Source organism: Anguilla anguilla, chromosome 6, assembly GCF_013347855.1.
Source record: "Anguilla anguilla isolate fAngAng1 chromosome 6, fAngAng1.pri, whole genome shotgun sequence".
NCBI classification, from domain to species: domain Eukaryota; kingdom Metazoa; phylum Chordata; class Actinopteri; order Anguilliformes; family Anguillidae; genus Anguilla; species Anguilla anguilla.
The window spans coordinates 2,178,453-2,199,754 of NC_049206.1; the positions used below are offsets into that span (position 1 = coordinate 2,178,453).

Sequence of the window (21,302 nt, forward strand, 5' to 3'; positions counted from 1 at the left end):
AACTGTGACATCACTTGCTACACTTGGTCTGACTGGACTCTTTCGTTTCAAAGGTCGACACCATCTGCCAGAGGGGGGTAGAATCAATTCAGTTAGGCTTAAGTTAATGAAATAGATTTTGGTTAATTTCTTAAATTGACCCAAACCCTGTCTGCTAGCTTTTTAACGGGAGAAATTATGGAAAATAAATTTAATTCTGTTTATTCATTTTTGTATGCCGTTTCAGAGTAAATCGGTGTTGTCGTTCAAAAAAAATCTTTCATGGAATATATTACAAATAAGACATTTAAAAATGTTCATCTTCAACGTCCTCATCTTGCGTTACATCCCCGCGTGGTCTGCGTTCCGTCCGCCGTGCCAAAAAAAAAAAAACACTACTACCGTGGTCAAGAACCTTTTTCCTGCTAGCCAGCCAATAATCTGTGTAAACGTCACTATCATACTGTGCTTTACGTTTTGCGCTTTGTGGCGCTAGGAAGGTGCGTCACAGCTTGGTGTGGGAGTTGAGGCTCGGGAAGCTGCTGTTTTGAGTTTAATTTTTAATCAGTTCTAATTATTTTCTGGGTTCATATTTATCACGGAACCAGGGGCCATTCCTATCCGTGGCGGAAGAGCTGGTTTTTGGGACGACTTGTGGTTTATACCCACATAAGACGACTGCGTAAAACTACCGTTGGTTGTGTAGAGATGAGCGTGGAGGCGTACGGGCCAAGCTCGCAGACTCTCACCTTCCTGGACACCGAGGAAGCGGAGCTGCTCGGAGCTGATACCCAGGGATCGGAGTACGAGTTTACCGACTTCACTCTGCCCAGCCAGACCCAAACCCAGGGCCATACGCAGAGTCAGCTGGACAACCAGGTGCTGGTGCATTTCGTTGGTTTGTAGTTTACATTTAAAACGGCTTGCTTGGTGGTAGCTCGATGCGAATGTTTGTTTTCAAGCACGCCTGCTAGCTAACGCTATCCAACCACTGCTGTGTATCGCTCGTTAGCACAGGTAGCTACCATCCAAGTCATTGACGTTAGGTAGCAAACATTAGCTGCTAGCTCGTTTTAAGTTGTAATATTGTTTATTTGTGCGCGCTGATTGCTAGTTAGCTAGCGTCATGTTGTTCTCTGAATTTATCTTGCTACGACTATGTAACTTTGCAAGCTAGCTAAGGGTTAGCCAACTTGCCAGGTACGTTGCCTTATAGTTTTTGCAGGTTAATTTACCTCGCTAGCTACACCCAGCTGTGTAGCTTCACCGGAGGCGCGAGTGCGCTGCGCGGAGTGGTTTTTATCTAGGCACCGCCGTTGTACCACTGGCGCACTGGAACTGAAACTGTTTTGAAATGGCGTGTCAGATGTCAGAAACTTCTGAGTAGGTGTTGGATGAACAGAAAAAGGTGGTGCGTGCAAATGAAGGTGAAGTTTCTGTAATTAACTTTCTAACATGTAACTTCCGGGATGTTGCCAGCCCGTTGCTTCAAAGTGCGATTCACTGCGAATACCTAAGTTAACTGTAGAATACTGAATTTTAGTGTGTTTGGGTATCTTTAACGTTATCACTTTGCGAACCGTCTTTTAGTGCAAGTGTCAAATAAGTGAATAGTAAACGTTTGTTGAAGCTGTGTTACTACGTTAGTGTTTATGTTGTAGCTAGCGTTGCAAGCTACAGGTTACCACATCGCAAGCTGTTATAACATGATAATGTTTACAACCATAATGACTTTCTGCAGTGGTTTCTATATGCCTGTGTCACTTAGCTACTTAAACTTGCTCTGTGGTTGTTTTCATTATTCTATTTCATTATTTGGGAGAGAAGGGTTTTAATAGATTCTTTCGTGCATTGTTTTTTAATGGCTGGTCTTTCCAATTTGAGAACATGTATTTTCCCTGTCTCTAGTCCATTTGGAAAGTAATGAAATGGAAATTACCGTTGATTTAAAAAGGAGAAACTAACAAGCTTTCATCTGCACAAATAATTAAGCCTAGCTGCAGTGTTCGTGTTTCAGACCGGCGGTTTAAAAGAGGAAGTTGCGGGATGTAGCGTGTCTAATGATTGGCTGTTTGTCCCCCTTCTGCAGGTTATCGTTACTGACGGGCTTCTGCAGAACGGCGGTCTTGACGATGCGATCTCCAAGAGCAGCCAGCTCCTGGCCGAGCTCAACTTCGAGGAGGATGAGGAGGACACGTATTACACCAAGGCTCTCCCCGTGCACGCCTGCAGGTAGTCTTTTGATGACTTCTCTGAAACTTTCCTAACCTACAAGCTGGATGAGCACAATGGTCAAAGCTTTTTGAGCGGTCCTGTGTAAAGGCGGATCTCTGGGGCAGGAAGTGGGTGACTGCAGTCAGGATTTTAGGGTGACGGGGTTTTGGGGGTCACCCCTGCTCCACTGTTTATGGAAGTCCTTATGATGTCCTGACTGTCTCTCTCTCTCTCTCTGAAGCTACTGTGGAATCCAGGACCCTGCGTGTGTGGTCTACTGTAACACCAGTAAGAAGTGGTTCTGCAACGGTCGGGGAAACACCTCTGGCAGGTAGATCCCACACCCTTCACTGTGCAGCTGTGCTTGTGTGCGCGCCTCGCCTTTATTGTGGAACTGGTAGCAACGTGAACACCTTTCTGTACAAAATAACTGGCAGCCTCAGAGTCAGCTGGTCATTGGTTGAGATGTGGTGTTGTTGAATGGGGATTGGTGGCGGGTGTACTGCTGTTTAATTGTGATGGGTTGAGGGTGTGATGCTGTTTACTGGTGATTGGATGAGGGTGTGCTGTTTAATGGTGATTGGTTGAGGGTGTACTGCTGTTTAATTGTGATTGGTTGAGGATGTGACGGTTTTGAGGGGGACCGTGTCCCCTCTTCAGTGTGTGACGGTTTTTGGGGGGCGACCGTGTCCCCTCTTCAGTGTGTGACGGTTTTGGGGGGGGGGGGTTCTCTTGCAGCCACATTGTGAACCACCTGGTCAGGGCCAAGTGTAAGGAGGTGGCGCTGCACAAGGACGGGCCGCTGGGCGAGACTGTGCTGGAGTGCTACAACTGCGGCTGCCGCAACGCCTTCCTGCTGGGCTTCATCCCCGCCAAGGCCGACTCCGTGGTGGTGCTGCTCTGCAGGCAAGACCAGCTCCACCTGGCCGGCTCACCTGAGCCGCTCTCTCTCTCTCTGAGCTGCTCTCCCTCCGAGCTGCTCTCTCTCTGTCTCTGAGCTGCTCTCTCTCTGAGCTGCTCTCTCTCTCTGAGCTGCTCTCTCTTTCTGTGGAGCTCTGTCAGCCAGTCTGCTCTGAGTTGGGAGTGCTATTTAACTTCACCGATATGTGATTTTGTGTTTTGTATGTGTGTGCGTGTGTGTGTGTGTGTGTGTGCATGTGTGTGTGTGTGTGTGTGTGTGTGCGCGCGCGTGTGTGTGTGTGTGCGCGCGCGTGTGTGTGTGCGCGCGCGCGTGTGTGTGTGTGTGCGTGTGCGTGCGTGTGCGTGTGTGTGTGTGTGTGTGTGTGCGCACGTGTGTGTGTGTGTATATGTGTGTGTGTGCGTGTGTGTGAGCCAGGCAGCCGTGTGCCAGTCAGAGCAGTCTGAAGGACATTAACTGGGACAGCTCGCAGTGGCAGCCGCTGATCCAGGACCGCTGCTTCCTGTCCTGGCTGGTGAAGATCCCGTCTGAGCAGGAGCAGCTGAGGGCCCGCCAGATCACCGCCCAACAGATCAACAAGCTGGAGGAGCTCTGGAAGGTGCTTCCCCCGGTCCGATACGCCGCAGGCTGGCCACGCCCCTTTACCTGTCTGTCAGCCTATGACATCACCAGACTGTACACGCCTCTTTACCATCTTTTCCGTCAGACTGACAGAACATACCTTTGCTATTGGCGTTTGGTACATTTTTACAGACGAAAATAGTTAACACCTAGCAATCTATAGTTCATACTTATTTCATTTACTACCAGTTGTCACCTGAGCTTCTTACCAAGCAGTTGAAACGGCCGCTGTGTGAGAAACCGTTTCCGCAGTAACGGAACGAGGCAGCGGTGGCGCGTTTGACGCTCTGCTCCCCTGCGCCCCCTGCAGGAGAACCCCGGCGCCACGCTGGAGGACCTGGAGAAGCCGGGCGTGGACGAGGAGCCGCAGCACGTGCTGCTACGCTACGAGGACGCCTACCAGTACCAGAACATCTTCGGCCCGCTCGTCAAGCTGGAGGCCGACTACGACAAGAAGCTCAAGGAGTCCCAGGTGGGGAGGGGCGGGGCGCACCTGCAGAGAAGGGCGGGGTTTACCTGTGGAGTGGGGTGGGAGGGGCGGGGCTTACCTGCAGAGTAGGGCGGGGTTTACCTGTGGAGTGGGGTGGGAGGGGCGGGGCGTACCTGCAGAGTAGGGCGGGGCTTACCTGTGGAGTGGGGTGGGAGGGGCGGGGCTTACTTGTGGAGCGGGGTGGGAGGGGCGGGGCTTACCTGCAGAGTAGGGCGGGGCTTACCTGTGGAGTGGGGTGGGAGGAGCGGGGTTTACCTGTGGAGTGGGGTGGGAGGGGCGGGGCTTACCTGTGGAGCGGGGTGGGAGGGGCAGGGCTTACCTGTGGAGCGGGGTGGGAGGGGCGGGGCTTACCTGCAGAGTAGGGCGGGGTTTACCTGTGGAGTGTGGTGGGAGGGGCGGGGCGTACCTGCAGAGTAGGGCGGGGCTTACCTGTGGAGTGGGGTGGGAGGAGCGGGGTTTACCTGTGGAGTGGGGTGGGAGGGGCGGGGTTTATCCTCAGGGTAGGGTGGCGAGGGTGTAGTTTTGCCTCTCGCCCTGCCAGGGCTGCTTGGTCATGGCTGTCTCTGGGTTTGTCTGGCTCTGGGTTGTCTGGCTCTGGGTTTGTCTGGCTCTGGGTGGTCTGGTTGACGTTCTCCTTCCCCTGTGTGTGTCTCCACAGACCCAGGACAATATAACTGTCCGCTGGGACCTGGGTCTGAATAAAAAAAGGATCGCTTATTTCACACTTCCCAAGACGGACTCAGGTGGTAATATTTACTGTCGAACGTCTCTGTCCCTCAACGCCATCACTGTTCGGAGTGCTGCAACCCCATCTCCATCTCCCTGTGTGTGCATGCATGCGTGTGTGTGTGTGTGTGCGTGCGTGCGTGTGTCTGCGTGTGTCTGCATGTGTGTGTGCGCGTCTGTGTGTGTGTGTGTGTGCGTGCGTGTGCGCGTGTGTGCGCGTGCGCGTGCGCGTGCGTGCGTGCGTGTGCGTGTGCGTGCGTGTGTGTGTGTGTGTGTGTTTGTTTGTATGAGCACGACCTGTGTTTGTCGTATCATTGGAACAACGGTCACATTCACACCCAACACATTGTACTTCACTCCCACATGCATACTTCCCAGCTTTTCAATGCAGTCAGTTAACATTCTTTTTCTCCTGTGTCCTGATTGGCTGTCCTCCTAATTGGCTGGGCCTCCTGATTGGCTTTCCTCCTGATTGGTGCAGACATGCGGCTGATGCAGGGGGATGAGATCTGTCTGAGGTACAAAGGAGACCTGGCTCCTCTGTGGAAGGGCATCGGCCACGTCATCAAAGTTCCAGATAGTATCCTTCAGTCTGACAGCGCTGCCCCTGCGGGATCATGGGAAACGGGGATAACATGGGGGGGGGGGGGGGGGTCTAGCCCCCCATCCTGCTCATTAGATCAGTTAGCATCTCAGTCCTGTGGGCGGGGAGGTTTGGGGGGACGGCGGGCGGGGCGGTATTTTGGACGGGGCGATTTGGGGGGGCGGCGGGCGGGGCGGTTTGGCGGGGTGGTTTTCGGGCGGGGCGGTTTGGGGGGGGGTGGTTTGGGGGGGCGGTGGGTGGGGTGGTTTTCGGGCAAGGCGGTTTGGGGGCGGGGCGGTGGGCGGGGCGGTTTGGGGGGGCGGTTTTCGGGCGGGGCGGTTTGGGGGGGTGGTTTTCGGGCGGGGCGGTTTGGGGGGGCGGTGGGCGGGGTGGTTTTCGGGCGGGGCGGTTTGGGGGGGTGGTTTTCGGGCGGGGCGGTTTGGGGGGTGGTTTTCGGGCGGGGCTGTTTGGGGGGGCGGTGTTCGGGCGGGGCGGTTTGGGGGGGTGGTGGGCGGGGCGGCATTTCGGGCGTGTCTGCACTGAGAGTGGGTCTTCCTCAGCGGCGCGCCTCAGACTACGGGGATGAGATCGCCATCGAGCTGCGGAGCAGCATGGGCGCCCCCGTGGAGGTCCCCCACAACTTCCAGGTGGATTTCGTGTGGAAGTCCACCTCCTTCGACAGGTGAGCAACCCCTTGACTGAATTTAGTGTTCATTTGTTCAGGTAGAAGGAGGACTGAATGTGTGTGTTTGGTATTTGGGGATTATGAGGACTCTGTGTGTTGGTTATTTTGGGATTATGAGGACTCTGTGTGTTGGTATTTGGTGATTATGAGGACTCTGTGTGTTGGTTATTTGGGGATTATGAGGACTCTGTGTGTTGGTTATTTGGTGATTATGAGGACTCTGTGTGTTGGTTATTTGGGGATTATGAGGACGCTGTGTGTGTTGGTTATTTGGGGATTATGAGGACTCTGTGTGTTGGTTATTTGGGGATTATGAGGACTCTGTGTGTTGGTTATTTGGGGATTATGAGGACTCAGTGTGTTGGTTATTTGGTGATTATGAGGACTCAGTGTGTTGGTTATTTGGGGATTATGAGGACTCTGTGTGGTGGTTATTTTGGGATTATGAGGACTCTGTGTGTTGGTTATTTTGGGATTATGAGGACTCTGTATGTTGGTTATTTGGGGATTATGAGGACGCTGTGTGTGTTGGTTATTTGGGGATTATGAGGACTCTGTGTGTTGGTTATTTGGTGATTATGAGGACTCAGTGTGTTGGTTATTTGGGGATTATGAGGACTCTGTGTGTTGGTTATTTGGGGATTATGAGGACTCAGTGTGTTGGTTATTTGGTGATTATGAGGACTCGTGTGTGTTGGTTATTTGGGGATTATGAGGACTCTGTGTGTGTTGGTTATTTGGGGATTATGAGGACGCTGTGTGTGTTGGTTATTTGGGGATTATGAGGACTCTGTGTGTTGGTGTTTGTGTTCAGGATGCAGAGTGCACTGAAGACCTTTGCTGTGGATGAGACCTCAGTCTCTGGGTACATCTACCACAAGCTGCTGGGGCACGAGGTGGAGGACGTGGTGATCAAGTGCCAACTGCCCAAACGCTTCACTGCCCACGGCCTGCCCGACCTCAACCACTCCCAGGTACAGATGCAGATGTGTGATGTGATGTGCGGTTTTGGGGTGCAGGTGTGTGATGTGCGATTTTGGGGTTCAGGTGTGTGATGTGATGTGCAATTTTGGGGTGCAGGTGTGTGATGTGATGTGCGATTTTGGGGTGCAGGTGTGTGATGTGCGGTTTTGGGGTGCAGGTGTGTGATGTGCGATTTTGGGGTGCAGGTGTGTGATGTGATGTGCAATTTTGGGGTGCAGGTGTGTGATGTAATGTGCGATTTTGGGGTGCAGGTGTACGCTGTGAAGACGGTGCTGCAGAGACCCCTCAGTCTCATCCAGGGACCCCCTGGAACAGGGAAGACCGTCACCTCGGCAACCATCGTATACCACCTTGCCCGGCAGGGAAACGGGTGAGGAGTGTGTGTGTGTGTATGTAGTGTGTGTGTAATTAGTGTGCGTGTATGTGTGTGTGTGTGTAACACGCTGCTCTCTCTCTCCTCCCTCAGTCCTGTGCTGGTGTGTGTGTGTGTAACACTCCTCTCTCTCTCTCTCTCTCTCTCTCTCTCTCTCTCTCTCTCAGCCCCGTGCTGGTTTGCGCTCCCAGTAACATCGCAGTGGACCAGCTGACTGAGAAGATCCACCAGACGGGCCTGAAGGTGGTGCGTCTCTGCGCCAAGAGCCGGGAGGCCATCGACTCGCCCGTCTCCTTCCTGGCCCTGCACAACCAGATCCGCAACATGGACAGGTGGGGGCTGCCGGCTCGAATCCGGGCAGGGGGCAGGGGCACAGCTGCTGTGCCTGTCTGAGTGTCTGCGGGCTGGATTAGAGTCGCCTGCTAAAAATAACGAGTAGTGCTCTGTACTCTGTCCAAGTGAGGAGTTCACCTTTGTGTTTGTGTGTTAATTACAGGGCTGCAAGGCATTTGGCTAAACTCAAGGAGTGCTTAACAGAATACTCTCTCATGGTGGAAGTTTTTCTTAATTTATCACACGGAAACACACGTGTTGACTCTGCAGAAGTACTTACGTGTATAGATGTACAGGCGTGGATAGCTGATGCCGCTCTCTCTGATTGAGGCGGTGGCTGATGCCGCTCTCTCTGATTGAGGCGGTGGCTGATGCCGCTCTCTCTGATTGAGGCGGTGGCTGATGCCGCTCTCTCTCTCTGATTGAGGCGGTGGCTGATGCCGCTCTCTCTCTCTGATTGAGGCGGTGGCTGATGCCGCTCTCTCTGATTGAGACGGTAACTCCGCGTGGTTGCGGGTTCTGTTCCCCCAGCATGCCGGAGCTGCAGAAGCTGCAGCAGCTGAAGGACGAGACGGGCGAGCTGTCGTCTGCCGACGAGAAGCGGTACCGAGCGCTGAAGCGCGCCGCCGAGCGGGAGCTTCTCATGGTGAGACTCCGCCCCTCCCTAACCCCACCCCTTTCCCCTCCCTAACCCCGCCCCTTTCCCCTTCCTAACCCCGCCTTTCCGCCCCTCCACCCTACCCCTCCCTAACTCCACCCCTTCACCCCTCCCTATCCCCGCCCCTCTACCCCTCCCTATCCCTGCCTTTCCCACACCACCCCTCCCTAACTCCGCCCCATCCCTTACCCTGCCCCTCCGCCCCTCCCTAACTCCACCCCTCCATAACCCCACCCCTCCACCCCACCCCTCCCTAACCCTGCCCCTCCCCCCCTCCCTAACCCCGCCTTTCCCACACCGTCGCTCTGCGTGCGCACACCCCACGTCGAGGTTAACGAAACTGCTGTAAGACTATTGTGATGATAGAACACAGAAGGGTTCACAGGGTACGTTCTTAACAACCCATTGAACAACACTGATGGCGATTGGGGCTTCCTACTTCTGGGCACTTTGAGCGCGCCCAGGAGGCAGTATCTACCAATCACGATTAGCGTTGTTCTACCGGTTGTTAGCAACGTGCTTTGTGATTGGTGCAGCTCCCCTCTGTTTTATTCTATTAAAGACATTAATAGTTTCACTGTGTGGTCAGGGGCCCTGCCCCCTGTGAGGATGCCCTGTGGGATCAGCTGACTGCCTGCGGGTTAGAGGGGAGTGTTAATGGAGGAGCCCCTGTGGGCTGGGTTGTTTAGGCCGGGGTAACGGTGTGTTCTTTCGGCTGTTTAATGGCGCGCTCTCTCCTCCCCCTCCCGACAGAACGCGGACGTGATCTGCGGGACGTGTGTGGGCGCGGGGGACCCCCGCCTGGCCAAGATGCAGTTCCGCTCCATCCTGATCGACGAGAGCACGCAGGCCACCGAGCCCGAGTGCATGGTGCCCGTCGTCCTGGGAGCCAAACAGGTAGAGCCCACCTGGGACTGTACCTGAGCCTGTCCCAGACTGTACTGCCAGAGTACGCGCACACACGCACATACACGCACATGCACACACACTGACACGCACACACGCACATCCACATACACACTCACGCACACACACACTCACACACTCTCACACACATGCGCACACGCACACACGCACACACACACTCTCACACGCACGCGCACACTCACACATGCGCACACACACTTACGCAAACGGGTACTGCAGGCTGTGTTAGGGACGTGATGCAGGCTATGTTAGGGACGTGATGCAGGCTGTGTTAGGGATGTGACGCAGGCTGTGTTAGGGATGTGACGCAGGCTGTGTTAGGGATGTGATGCAGGCTGTGTTAGGGATGTGATGCAGGCTTTGTTAGGGATGTGACGCAGGCTGTGTTAGGGATGTGATGCAGGCTGTGTTAGGGACGTGATGCAGGCTGTGTTAGGGATGTGATGCAGGCTGTGTTAGGGACGTGATGCAGGCTGTGTTAGGGACGTGATGCAGGCTGTGTTAGGGACGTGATGCAGGCTGTGTTAGGGATGTGACGCAGGCTGTGTTAGGGACGTGATGCAGGCTGTGTTAGGGACGTGATGCTGGCTGTGTTAGGGACGTGATGCAGGCTGTGTTAGGGATGTGATGCAGGCTGTGTTAGGGACGTGATGCAGGCTGTGTTAGGGTTGTGATGCAGGCTGTGTTAGGGTTGTGATGCAGGCTGTGTTAGGGATGTGATGCAGGCTGTGTTAGGGATGTGATGCAGGCTGTGTTAGGGATGTGATGCAGGCTGTGTTAGGGATGTGATGCAGGCTGTGTTAGGGATGTGACGCAGGCTGTGTTAGGGATGTGATGCAGGCTGTGTTAGGGACGTGATGCAGGCTGTGTTAGGGTTGTGATGCAGGTTGTGTTAGGGTTGTGATGCAGGCTGTGTTAGGGATGTGATGCAGGCTGTGTTAGGGATGTGATGCAGGCTGTGTTAGGGACGTGATGCAGGCTGTGTTAGGGTTGTGATGCAGGCTGTGTTAGGGTTGTGATGCAGGCTGTGTTAGGGTTGTGATGCAGGCTGTGTTAGGGATGTGATGCAGGCTGTGTTAGGGATGTGATGCTGGCTGTGTTAGGGACGTGATGCAGGCTGTGTTAGGGATGTGATGCAGGCTGTGTTAGGGATGTGATGCAGGCTGTGTTAGGGACGTGATGCAGGCTGTGTTAGGGATGTGATGCAGGCTGTGTTAGGGATGTGATGCAGGCTGTGTTAGGGACGTGACGCAGGCTGTGTTAGGGATGTGATGCAGGCTGTGTTAGGGACGTGACGCAGGCTGGTATCTGTAATAGTCTAACTCTGCGCTCTGTGTCTCAGCTCATCCTGGTGGGGGATCACTGCCAGCTGGGCCCGGTGGTCATGTGTAAGAAGGCGGCCAAGGCGGGCCTGTCCCAGTCCCTGTTCGAGCGGCTGGTGGTTCTGGGCATCCGGCCCATCCGTCTGCAGGTCCAGTACCGCATGCACCCCGCCCTCAGCGCCTTCCCCTCCAACATCTTCTACGAGGGCTCCCTGCAGAACGGGGTGACCGCCGGTACGCACCGCACGCCACACGCCGCACACCCCACGCCGTACACCACACACCACACACCACACACACACCAAACACGCACCGCACACCGCACGCCACACGCCGCACACCCCACGCCGTACACCGCACGCCACACGCCACACACCGCACATCACACACCACACGTTACACACCCCATGCCGCACACCGCACCCCACACGTCGCACACGACACACCGCACACCACACGCCGCACACCACACGCACACCACACACACACACCACACACCGCAAACCACACACCACACACACACCACACACTGCACGCCACACACACCCACAGCACACCACACCACACACACACCGCACACCGCACACCACACACACACCGCACACCGCACACACTGCACACCGCATGCCGCACACTGCACACTCCGCCGTGAGGTTAGGGCTTTACTCCTCCCTAACCTCACTGCTGCAGTAACTACCTTCCACCACTAGAGGCGAGCAGAGGCTCCACAGTACAGTGAACAGCACCTGAATGAATGGCTCCTTTTCATGTGGGGGTGTGTGTGTGTGTGTGTGTGTGTGTGTGTGTGTGTGTGCGTGTGCGCAAGGGCCACAAATGCATAAGGACACAGGTGGACATTTACCGAAGTGAATGGAAACTGCAAAATGGTCACAGATGTTTTCTAGTTGTTTTTAAAAGGATTTACCATCCGGAGGGAATGTAAGGGGCAGAATCAGAGCTGTTTGCTCTCCCTGCAGCCGACCGCATCAGGAAGGGCTTTGACTTCCAGTGGCCGCAGCCGGACAAGCCCATGTTCTTCTACGTGACTCAGGGCCAGGAGGAGATCGCCAGCTCCGGAACGTCCTATTTGAACAGGTGCGCTACCCACTACCTGGTACCTGCTGCCCGCTACACCCTACAGGCCACACACAGTACTGCAGGAGAGAGCAGATAATAAGAATAATAATAGCCTTAATCGGAATGACTGAAGGAATGGTTAATGTTCAGGACGGAGGCGGCGAACGTGGAGAAGATCACCACGCGGCTGCTGAAGGCCGGAGCGAAGCCCGACCAGATCGGCATCATCACGCCGTACGAGGGCCAGCGCTCCTACCTGGTGCAGTACATGCAGTTCAGCGGCTCCCTGCACACCAAACTCTACCAGGTACGCACTCACACCAAACTCTACCAGGTACGCACTCACACCAAACTCTACCAGGTACGCACTCACACCAAACTCTACCAGGTACGCACTCACACCAAACTCTACCAGGTACGCACTCACACCAAACTCTACCAGGTACGCACTCGCACAGGTACACGCTCACACCAAGCTCTACCAGGTACGCACTCGCACAGGTACACGCTCACGCCAAACTCTACCAGGTACGCACTCGCACAGGTACACGCTGACGCCAAACTCTACCAGGTACGCACTCGCACAGGCACACGCTGACACCAAACTCTACCAGGTACGCACTCGCACAGGTACACGCTGACGCCAAACTCTACCAGGTACGCACTCGCACAGGCACACGCTGGCGCCAAACTCTACCAGGTACGCACTCGCACAGGCACACGCTGACGCCAAACTCTACCAGGTACGCACTCGCACAGGTACACGCTCACGCCAAACTCTACCAGGTACGCACTCGCACAGGTACACGCTGACGCCAAACTCTACCAGGTACGCACTCGCACAGGTACACGCTGACACCAAACTCTACCAGGTACGCACTCGCACAGGTACACGCTGACACCAAACTCTACCAGGTACGCACTCACACCAAACTCTACCAGGTACGCACTCGCACAGGCACACGCTGACACCAAACTCTACCAGGTACGCACTCGCACAGGCACACGCTGACACCAAACTCTACCAGGTACGCACTCGCACCAAACTCTACCAGGTACGCACTCACACCAAACTGTACCAGATACACTCACCAAACTTCCTGTCCCCACAGGAAGTGGAGATTGCCAGTGTGGATGCATTCCAGGGCAGAGAGAAAGATTTCATCATCCTGTCCTGTGTCAGAGCCAACGAGCACCAGGGCATCGGCTTCCTCAATGACCCGCGCCGCCTGAACGTGGCTCTCACCCGAGCCAGGTAAGCCCCGCCTCCCCTCACCTGGCCCTTACCTGAGCCAGGTAAGCCCCGCCTCCCCTCACCTGGCCCTTACCTGAGCCAGGTAAGCCCCGCCTCCCCTCACCTGGCCCTTACCTGAGCCAGGTAAACCCCGCTTCACCTCACCTGGCCCTTACCCGAGCCAGGTAAACCCCGCCTCCCCTCACCTGGCCCTTACCCGAGCCAGGTAAACCCTGCTTCATCTCACCTGGCCCTTACCTGAGCCAGGTAAGCCCCGCCTCCCCTCACCTGGCCCTTACCCGAGCCAGGTAAGCCCCGCCTCCCCTCACCTGGCCCTTACCTGAGCCAGGTAAGCCCCCCTCCCCTCACCTGGCCCTTACCTGAGCCAGGTAAACCCCACTTCAGCTTACCTGAGGCAGGTAACCCCAGCGTCTCCTGGCCTGGCCCTTAGTGGGGCGGGCGGGGGGTGGGGGTTCAGGGTTAGGGGGCCTGCTCTGGTGCACAGCAGGACTGCGGACCGACTCTGCTGTGTTTGCTCAGGTACGGGGTGATCATTGTGGGGAACCCCAAGGCCCTGTCCAAGCAGCCGCTCTGGAACCACCTGCTGAACTACTACAAGGAGCAGAGGGTCCTGGTGGAGGGGCCGCTCAACAACCTGCGTGAGAGCCTCATGCAGTTCAGCAAGCCGCGCAAGCTGGTCAACGCCATGAACCCCGTGAGTGTGCGCGCGCGTGCACGTGCACCCCGCCGTCGCACACAGACACGTGCACACAGACGCGTGCACACACGCCGTTGCACACAGACACGTGCACACACGCTGTCACACACAGACACGTGCACACACGCCGTCGCACACAGACACGTGCACACAGACACGTGCACACACGTGGACGCTCGTGCACACACGCTCACTTATATGTACATACGCGTATACACATGCGTACACATACACTCGAAGATGTATGAAAACGGTTCACATATTACTAAGTAGTGTTTTCTCATTATTTAGTATTAATGCCGTGTGTGTGCCTGTGTGTGTTTATGCATGTGTCTGTACGTGCGCGCGTGTGTGTGTGTGTGTGTGTGCCTGTGTGTGTTTATGCGTGTGTCTGTACGTGCGTGCGCGTGTGTGTGTCTGTGTGTGTGTGTGTGTGTGTGTGTGTGTGTGTCTGTGTCTCTCTCTCTCTGCAGGGCGCACGCTTCATGAGCACTGCCATGTATGACGCCAGAGAGGCCCTGATCCCCGGCTCTGTATATGACCGCAGCACCACAGGTGAGTGCAGGTTACCCAGCACAGGCTACCCAGCACAGGTGAGTGCAGGTTACCCAGCACAGGCTACCCAGCACAGGTGAGTGCAGGTTACCCAGCACAGGCTACCCAGCACAGGTGAGTGCAGGTTACCCAGCACAGGCTACCCAGCACAGGTGAGTGCAGGTTACCCAGCACAGGCTACCCAGCACAGGTGAGTGCAGGTTACCCAGCACAGGCTACCCAGCACAAGTGAGTGCAGGTTATCCAGCACAGGCTACCCAGCACAGGTGAGTCTGCAGGTTACCCAGCACAGGTGAGTGCAGGTTACCCAGCCAGGGAGACAGGGGAGATGTTGGGTTGTGTTTGTACATGCCTGAGGAGAGAGTCTGGGGTTCAGCTCTACTCTGGGTCTCTGCTGGCTGAAGCTGTCTGTCCAGTAAACAGAACTGTAATTGAAAGCTGGCACAAAGTTAAACTTGAGTGTGTCAACTAGTAATGGGAGATTAAGGCTCCATAACCTTCTTGGTTGGTTGTCTGTGACTGACATTGTAGTTTGGAGAGCAGAGATTTTTGATTGGTTAATACAAGCCAATGATTGACAGCACATGGTAGTTCCAGCTGTACTGGGGGTTTGTGAAGGTTTGATGCTAACTGGCCTTGGTGTTGACTCATTACATTACATTGCATTACATTACAGGCATTTAGCAGACGCTCTTATCCAGAGCGACGTACAACAAGTGCATCAGTTCAAAGTGCAGAGGTGCAAAAGAAACACACTAGAGTGAAGTAAAGATCGTAGGGCCAGAAGTGACCACATAGATCAGGACTCCAGCCCTGTTGGGTAACCTGTTCAGCAAACAAACAAACAATCCTGCCAAGTACAAAGCTAGCACTGAAATCACATTTCCTTGGTGTGTGTACGTGTGTGTGTGTGTACGTACGTGTGTGTGTGTGTGTGTGTGTGTACGTACGTGTGTGCGTGTGTGTACGTGTGTGTGTGTGTGTGTGTGTGTGCGCGTGTGTGCGTGTGTGTGTGGGGACTGCGTTTCCGTGGTGACCGTCCTCCTCGCTGGCGTTCTCCCCGCAGCGCGCCCGGCGAACATGTACTTCCAGACGCACGACCAGATGGGCATGATCGGGGCGGGGCCCAACCCGCTGGCCGGCCTGAACTTCCCCATCCCCTTCAACCTGGTGATGCCCCCCATGCCCCCGCCCAGCCACCTGGGCATGAGCAACGGCCCTGCCGCAGGTGAGCCAGGCCCCGTACCTGCACCCTAAACCTGCCCCTGACCCCGTACCTGCACCCTAAACCTGCCCCTGACCCCGTACCTGCACCCTAAACCTGCCCCTGACCCCGTACCTGCAGCCCAAACCTGCCCCTGACCCCGTACCTGCACCCTAAACCTGCCCCTGACCCCGTACCTGCACCCTAAACCTGCCCCTGACCCCGTACCTGCAGCCCAAACCTGCCCCTGACCCCGTACCTGCAGCCCAAACCTGCCCCTGACCCCGTACCTGCACCCTAAACCTGCCCCTGACCCCGTACCTGCACCCTAAACCTGCCCCTGACCCCGTACCTGCAGCCCAAACCTGCCCCTGACCCCGTACCTGCACCCTAAACCTGCCCCTGACCCCGTACCTGCACCCTAAACCTGCCCCTGACCCCGTACCTGCACCCTAAACCTGCCCCTGACCCCGTACCTGCAGCCCAAACCTGCACCCTGACCCCATACCTGCACCCTAAACCTGCCCCTGACCCCGTACCTGCACCCTAAACCTGCCCCTGACCCCGTACCTGCACCCTAAACCTGCCCCTGACCCCGTACCTGCACCCTAAACCTGCCCCTGACCCCGTACCTGCACCCTAAACCTGCCCCTGACCCCGTACCTGCACCCTAAACCTGCCCCTGACCCCGTACCTGCAGCCCAAACCTGCCCCTGACCCCGTACCTGCACCCTAAACCTGCCCCTGACCCCGTACCTGCACCCTAAACCTGCCCCTGACCCCGTACCTGCACCCTAAACCTGCCCCTGACCCCGTACCTGCACCCTAAACCTGCCCCTGACCCCGTACCTGCAGCCCAAACCTGCCCCTGACCCCGTACCTGCAGCCCAAACCTGCCCCTGACCCCGTACCTGCACCCTAAACCTGCCCCTGACCCCGTACCTGCACCCTAAACCTGCCCCTGACCCCGTACCTGCAGCCCAAACCTGCCCCTGACCCCGTACCTGCACCCTAAACCTGCCCCTGACCCCGTACCTGCAGCCCAAACCTGCCCCTGACCCCGTACCTGCACCCTAAACCTGCCCCTGACCCCGTACCTGCACCCTAAACCTGCCCCTGACCCCGTACCTGCACCCTAAACCTGCCCCTGACCCCGTACCTGCACCCTAAACCTGCCCCTGACCCCGTGCCTGCAGCCCAAACCTGCCCCTGACCCCGTACCTGCACCCTAAACCTGCCCCTGACCCCGTACCTGCAGCCCAAACCTGCACCCTGATCCCATACCTGCACCCTAAACCTGCACCCTGACCCCGTACCTGCACCCTAAACCTGCCCCTGACCCCGTACCTGCACCCTAAACCTGCCCCTGACCCCGTACCTGCACCCTAAACCTGCCCCTGACCCCGTACCTGCACCCTAAACCTGCACCCTGACCCCATACCTGTCCCTGGCCTTCCTATTTCATTCTCCCTTTCCATTCTGTCTGTTTTTATATTCCTCTCTGTGTTACTCTCTGTCTAACTGAAGGCTAACTGAAGATTGTCTGTCTGTTTTTCCATCAGTTACTTTTTTTCCCATTTTAGTTTCTGCCCCCTTTTTCTGTCTGCTTGTCTGCTTATCTCTATTTCTCTCTCGCTTTCTCACTCTATCGCTGTATTTTTCTCTCTCTCGCTGTGTCTCTCTTATTCTGTATCTCTCTCTCTCTCTCTCTCATACTCCCTCTCTCTCTCACTCACATACTCTCTCTCTCTGTTCCCACAGGGCGTGGCATCATGAAGGGGAAGGTGGGGCGTGGCGGGCGGCAGCGGAGCCGTGGCATGGGTAACCACGGTAACAGCCAGGGCAGCCAGGACATGGCGTCCCAGTCGGGCCCCCTCACCCAGGGCTTCATCTCCATGAGCCAGCCGTCCCAGATGAGCCAGCCCGGCCTCTCTCAGCCCGAGCTGTCGCAGGTCAGCCCGCCAGAGCCCCAGCAAGCTCCGCTCTCTCCCAGCATGCACCGCTCTCTCCCAGCATGCACCGCTCTCTCCCAGCATGCACCGCTCTCTCCCAGCATGCACCGCTCTCTCCCAGCATGCACCACTCTCTCCCAGCATGCATCGCTCTCTCCCAGCATGCACCGCTCTCTCCCAGCATGCACCGCTCTCTCTCAGCATGCACCCCTCTCTCCCAGCATGCACCACTCTCTCCCAGCATGCATCGCTCTCTCCCAGCATGCACCGCTCTCTCCCAGCATGCACCGCTCTCTCCCAGCATGCATTTATCTCTCCCAGCAAGCCCCGCTTTCCCCCAGCATGCACCGCTCTCTCCCAGCATGCATCGCTCTCTCCCAGCATGCACCGCTCTCTCCCAGCATGCACTGCTCTCTCCCAGCATGCACCGCTCTCTCCCAGCATGCACTGCTATATCCCAGCATGCACCACTCTCTCCCAGCATGCACCGCGCTCTCCCAGCATGCACTGCTCTCTCCCAGCATGCACGGCTTTCTCCCAGCATGCACCAATTTCCCCCACGGCTTTCTCCCAGCATGCAGTGATTTTAAATGGTGGCCTTTTGCTGTGATGCTGCTGGTATTGGCCTGATGTGTACAGATTTAGTTTTTTCACCCCCTTTTCCCTGCCGCTTGAAACAGGACAGCTATCTGGGCGACGAGTTCAAGTCCCAAATGGATGTGGCTTTGTCCCAGGACTCCACTTACCAGGGCGAGCGTGCGTACCAACACGGAGTGACGGGACTGTCACAGTACTAAAGCGTAAGGGGACCTGGTTCCACACGAACATCAAAAATGCCTTTTACATTCAGGCCAAAGCAGTGTGTTGTGTGTGTGTGTATTTAAAAGCTTTTTTGTCTTTTTTTTTCCCTTTTAGGCGGTGGGAAGTGGCGCTGGAGCTGAGCTTTAGTTGATCAGCTTTTTAATCTGGGTACTATTAAAGAAAAAAACAAAAAATGGAAACCTGTTTTCCACTGAAGCACCAAGTGTGTGAGGAGAGAGAGAGAGAGAGCGAGAGAGGGGGAGAGAAACCCAACCTGTCACAAGTAGAGGGGGAAAGAGAAAGGGACTGTTGGACAGGAAGAAAACTGGAGCGAAGAGAGAGAAGAGGCGGAGTCCCTGCTAGCGCAGAGACGGGCGAGCGCACGTGCGTGTGTGTGCGCGCACGCGTGTGTGTGTGTGTGTGTGTGCGCACGAGCGAGCACGCAGGTGTGTGGCCACACTGGGAGAGGAGGAGCAGACCTGAACGGGTCTCGCACCAGAAAGTGAGGAACAAATAAAAGACCATGACCCCCCCCCCCCCCAATCGAACCCCCCTCCTGAAAATGATGGCCCCATCCACTCAGTGGAGAGAGGGATCGGGAAGGAGAGATAGAGGAAGGGGGGAGGCTGTTCTCAGTCACACACAAGCTCGTTCCGTGACGTCCATGGAGAGGAGGAGAGAGAGAGAAAGGAGGAAACACTGCTTGTGGTGATGGTGGTTGATAAAGAAACTTTTTACCTCAAAGTTGACGGGTTGCCACGTGGTGCATTCTGGGGATTCGCGATCTGACCTACGCAGAATGAGTGGAGGGACTTTCAACCGGCAGCCGTGAGTCCTCACACCGTGCCGAGCGGACACTGGCCACTGGCCAGCAATCAGTCCACGTCAACTTTGAGCTGCAAAGGTTTCAGCGAGAGGCGTGCTTTCTGAAGGGGCGCGGTGAAGTGAGGGGGGCGCGGTGAAGGGAGGGGAGCGCGTCAGAAGCTCTCCGGCTTTGGGATCGAGCCGAGGTGCGGAAGGGAAAGAAACTGTTTCCGTCTCAAGACCTGAAGTGGTGGACCTGGAGGATCTGCTGTCGCTGTGAGACTTGCTTCTGAACAAACTGTCTTCTTGTAGATTCAAAGGAAAAAAAAAAAGCGAGAGGTTTTTGGAGGGAGAATCTTAGACAGCCAGAACCAGAGAATTCTCTGCTATTGTTATTTCTCTTTCGCAATTTTTCTTACAATATTATCATTATTATTATTATTATTATTGTTCTAAAAGTGGAGGAGAGAGCAGCCTAACGTAGGCTCGGGAAGTGTCTGTGTGTGCTATTGATACGTGTGTATATTGCTATCCAGTTTATTATATCCAGCAATTAGACGGGTTTATTGATTAGAAACTAAGAGAATTCTAATTAAGGGAAGGTGGCAGTTCAGTGAGTTCCTGAATTAAGTAGTGTAGGACTTTTTTTAATTTGTATTTGTATTTTTTTTTTTGCTTTGTCTTTCTCTAGCTCAGAGAGGTGCTCTGAACCCATAGGGCTAGTTCACTGATAAAGCTTGAAACTGCCCGTGCGCTACACGAACGCCCCCTAGTGGATGGTCTTGGAATTAGACTAGACATCAAATGGAGGGGGAACCAAACCACTGACCTGAGCTCCTTTTTCTGAATGACTTTCCCTGCTCAAGCCCCTGCTGATGTTAAGCGCACCGTTCACACGCAAACACAATATCACCGAAATTTACACGGGCTGTTTTCTCTGCAGGGAAACTGCTGCGTTGGGTTTTTGGATTTTCTTTATTTTTTCGGTTTTCGCAGCTGATCTTTTTGTGTTTGTATATTCTAAGAGGGTATCCCATGATGCTGTTGGGCTAAACGGTGATTAAAATGATTATCATTCAGTGCCTATAACTTGTCAAGACTGTTACTTACAATAAGGTCTGTTCGCTCTGAAAATCGTCCCCGCCTATGAATGGGAGGCCCCCTACGCCGGCCGTCTGCCACCTGCAGCACAACATCCTGTTTGCGGCACCTTTTTATCTTTAAAAATAAATAAAGTTTTTATAGTTTTAAATGGCCCGAAGGGCAACAGTAGATTCCCAGGAAAAATGAGGAGGTTTTGCTGGGTTCTCCCAGTCGGTTTCCTTCTGGATTTACCAAACTTTTGAAAGTTCACGGACGGCCAGGAGAAGTAGCGCACGGACAGGCTGAGTGCGGTCTGCTGAAGTCACTTCCTGTTTATCGGCTTTTTAAAATGCGGGCATTTCCTTGGTTGTTGTTTCAATTCTCTACGCGTCTACCGTTGATTTGGGGGCGCCCAGCCCCGCCCAGCCCCACCCAGCCCTGCCCCGCTTTGCCATCTTGTGTTTTTCAGAAATCGTGTTAAAGGTTTGGGGAGACTGATGACTTGGAAGCTCTGGGGCTTTTGAGTAGGTCCACCCTGTGTCCGTGGGACCCATCCTCCCATGGGACCCATTCCCCTGCGGGACCCTGTCCATGGGACCCATCCCCCTGCGGGACCCTATCAGTGGGACCCATCCCCCTGTGGGACCCTGTCCGTGGGGCCCATCCCCCTGTACCCCTGCAGGCCCTAATGACCAAAAGCATGACACTGAAAACTTGTCATTGGAGGGTAGGACTGACAGGTTGTCATCAAGCAAACATGCCGTTCTGCTGTGTGGGCAGGGGCCCCATCCCAGGGGCATCAAGCTCCCGGGTAGTTCAGGGTTACCCTCCTCCAGGGGCTCGTTTGGGACCTTTCTGTACCGTAAATATAGATCCCTCTTTCCTGCCGGGCCTTCCTGCGGGGTGGTTCGATGCATTTTTGTTGTTACTCTCCTTGCCCTGAAAGATTTATTACTTTCAATTTTATTGTTTTTTTTTTTTTTTTGGTTTTTAACGCAATGTAACCCTCTTATCTCATTCCTGTAATAATGAAACAAGAAAAATAAAGATTGCTTCTTTA

The 21,302-nt window shown here is 55.0% G+C and overlaps 1 protein-coding gene across 4 annotated transcripts; it reads left to right on the forward strand.

Moving 5' to 3' along the window:
- Positions 1 to 455: 455 nt before the first annotated feature.
- LOC118228849 (regulator of nonsense transcripts 1-like) lies at positions 456 to 21,302 on the forward strand. 4 transcript variants are annotated; one of them, XM_035420357.1, is made up of 24 exons: positions 456 to 858; positions 2,069 to 2,211; positions 2,435 to 2,524; positions 2,932 to 3,099; positions 3,530 to 3,710; positions 4,044 to 4,205; positions 4,882 to 4,969; positions 5,431 to 5,529; positions 6,082 to 6,214; positions 7,032 to 7,191; positions 7,453 to 7,571; positions 7,742 to 7,906; positions 8,439 to 8,553; positions 9,319 to 9,462; positions 10,835 to 11,048; positions 11,792 to 11,909; positions 12,042 to 12,198; positions 13,004 to 13,146; positions 13,666 to 13,840; positions 14,317 to 14,398; positions 15,465 to 15,626; positions 17,364 to 17,554; positions 18,235 to 18,354; positions 18,470 to 21,302. In XM_035420357.1, the coding sequence occupies exons 1-23, from the start codon at positions 688 to 690 to the stop codon at positions 18,349 to 18,351; spliced, it is 3,297 nt and encodes a 1,098-aa protein (XP_035276248.1). In that variant the 5' UTR covers positions 456 to 687; the 3' UTR covers positions 18,352 to 18,354; positions 18,470 to 21,302. The 4 variants fall into 4 exon arrangements, with proteins under 4 accessions (XP_035276248.1, XP_035276249.1, XP_035276250.1 ...); XM_035420358.1 differs by having other exon boundaries at positions 4,882 to 4,966; XM_035420359.1 differs by having other exon boundaries at positions 688 to 858; positions 6,106 to 6,214.